At 49.9% G+C, this 2609-nt stretch overlaps 1 protein-coding gene across 1 annotated transcript; it reads left to right on the forward strand.

Annotated features, from left to right (window-relative positions):
* Nucleotides 1-1181: 1181 nt before the first annotated feature.
* Nucleotides 1182-1869, forward strand: LOC123066157 (uncharacterized). Its single transcript, XM_044489301.1, has one exon. The coding sequence runs from the start codon at nucleotides 1277-1279 to the stop codon at nucleotides 1592-1594; it is 318 nt and encodes a 105-aa protein (XP_044345236.1). The 5' UTR covers nucleotides 1182-1276; the 3' UTR covers nucleotides 1595-1869.
* The last annotated feature ends 740 nt before the right edge of the window (nucleotides 1870-2609 follow it).

The raw sequence follows: 2609 nt of genomic DNA on the forward strand, positions 1-2609 counted from the left end.
ATGAAAAGTTTATTAGTCCTGTGGACGTTTCCAGGCACAAGGTTTACTTGTGATGACTTTAATTGAGGAGTTGATGCTATCTATGATTATTGTAAGGGATTTCGTCTCAAGGTGAAGTGTTATTTTATTATGTTCCGAATCCCATACAAGTGTTGTACTATAGATGGAGTCCTACCGGACTATGGCATGCCAACCGTGCTAGACGTAGCATGACTACAACTCTGTTTCGTGTCCACCAAGAAAGAGAGTTGTTTGCCCCTTTATATAGTACGAGCTAGTCATAGAATAGATGAGAGAGATCTCCACCAGATTAGCACGTAGAGGGTTTGTCCTCTCGTGTAATATAACACTCCTTCCAATTATAGTGATACGTCTTCGTGCGTCCGTGGTTTTCTCCCGCAAGGATTTCCACGTAAAAATCCGTATCTCTTTGTCTCGTTTATTTCTCGTTATTATCTAACACTCCTCTTGTACTTCTTCATAGAGGACGTTTGCGACTTAGTCTGGCTAGCAGAAAAAAATCAACGCACAATGGTAGACAAATCGTTCGCATGTTTAAGATCTTGAGCAATTTTCTGTCCATAGATTTCTCAAAGAATAAAATGAGGAGAGTGTGTGTTAACAACCCACAACCCAATCTTTCGTACCACAAAAATCAACACACAACCCCTCTCCATTTCCCCGCAGCAAAATACAGTGCTATGCATGACATTCCTGAATCACGATAGGCCAAACATTAGGATTCAGACAAATGCATGGCACTTCGTTTACTGCCAGACCGTGAGCTATATATCTAGCTAGCTAGCATCGAATAAATATGTCCCATTCGCCGGCCATGCACATGAATTACTCTGTAGACGCCATGCTCTGAACTCCATCTGGATTCAGATAAATTCGCCCACTTGGCACAAAACGGCGCCCCAACATACCTCCAATTCCAGCCAAGAAATAAGACTCACATGTTACCGGCTTCGTACTTGCCCATTGGCTCGGTCTGCACTGCCAGTACGTACCGCATGCAGGTACGTGGAAATATACGTTCGCGTTGAATGGATGGCTCCGTGTGCCGACGATCTGATCTGGCTAGCTTTGCCCGTGACCTAATGCGGCCAAGCGCGCGGCCACATGCACGTCGTCACGGGCGACGGTATCCCCACGCTATATAAACACTAGCCATCGCCCAACGTGACACACCCAGACAACCGACTGCCCCCAACACACGCACACATCAAGCGCAGCTGATCCACCAGTCGATCGATCCGACAGCTAGCTAGCCATGGCCGCCGGGAGGAGGGTGATGAGCAACGCCGGCGTCGCTGCCGCGCTGGTGGCGCTGCTGGTCGTGGCGGCGGCGGCGGGCGCGGCCGGGTACCATGTCTGCGACGTGGACACGGACAGCATGGTGAGCAACTGCAGGTCCTACTGCACGGTGGGCAGCACGGAGGCCAGTCCCAGCGGCGCGTGCTGCGGCGCGGTGCACGGCGGCGACTTCCACTGCCTCTGCAAGTACAAGGACGTGCTGCCCAAGAACATCGACGCGAACCGCGCCATGCAGATCCCCGGCAAGTGCGGCTACGGGGCGACCTCCTGCTAGTCAGTCACGCACTACCAGCAGCTCGATTGGCGCCGGCCGACGCGGTCCGCCGGCCGCCGGTTGCACTAGTAGATCCTACGTAAGGTGTTAACTTTCACTCGTTCGTAGGAGTAAAGTTCTGGTCGTCTGGCCGATCCGATCGTGCTCCTGCGTGCGTGCACGCTTTGTGTTGGCGATGCATGCTACCTTTGTATCCTCTTCTGCTTTTCGTAAGTCATGTCGCTGTGTGTCTACAACCATGTCGCAGAAATAAAACTTGTTTCCCGTGTTAGCTATCTTCTAGTCTTTCTCTCTATATTGTTTTTTTCATCATCTAGTAATAATACCAACAAGCTCTGTGAAACTTCTAAAAAAAATCTGACGCACATATGTTCTTTTTAGGAACAACAATGACCTTAGGCAGAGGGTCATGAGAGAGCCTTCGGAAAATCTAAACATATTTTATGGGAGCCGCTACGCGTCCGCCGGTAGATGTCTAGTAAACATCCATCACCTCGACAGATGTCAGATCTCCGCGCGCGAGCCGTCTGATCTAACTCCTCGCACGCACGCGTCGCCTTCCCGACACATTAATTCCTGAAACAACAAACCAGTTGCAGAAACAATGGTCGCGTTGCAGAAACAATTCCTGAAACAACAATTGTGTTGCAGAAACAATTTCTGAAACAACGTCTACATTGCAGAAACAACTATCATGTTGCAAAAATTTGGAGATTGCAGAAACAATTCCTGAAACAACGGCCGGGTTGCAGAAACAATTCCTGCAACAAGACCCCTGTTGCAAAATTTGCAACAACATCGCCAGCCTCTTCTCTTTATTCCTACAACAAGACCGTTGTTGCATTTTTGGCAACAAAGACCATGTTGCTGAAAATGTCACCGCGTCGCAGACGCCATGGCTGTCTACGCTGGTGCTCCTCCAGGATGGCGGCGGCGTGGCTCCAATGGCGGTGTGCCTCACAGAGGAAAGAGAGAAAGGAGAAGGTAGGAGAAGAGGAGGGGCGAGGCCGCACGG

This window comes from Triticum aestivum, chromosome 3B (assembly GCF_018294505.1).
Source record: "Triticum aestivum cultivar Chinese Spring chromosome 3B, IWGSC CS RefSeq v2.1, whole genome shotgun sequence".
Taxonomy (NCBI): domain Eukaryota; kingdom Viridiplantae; phylum Streptophyta; class Magnoliopsida; order Poales; family Poaceae; genus Triticum; species Triticum aestivum.

Coding starts and splice junctions, on each gene's coding strand:
- LOC123066157 (XM_044489301.1), top strand. CDS start 1,277: ATGGCCGCCGGGAGGAGGGTGATGAGCAACGCCGGCGTCGCTGCCGCG.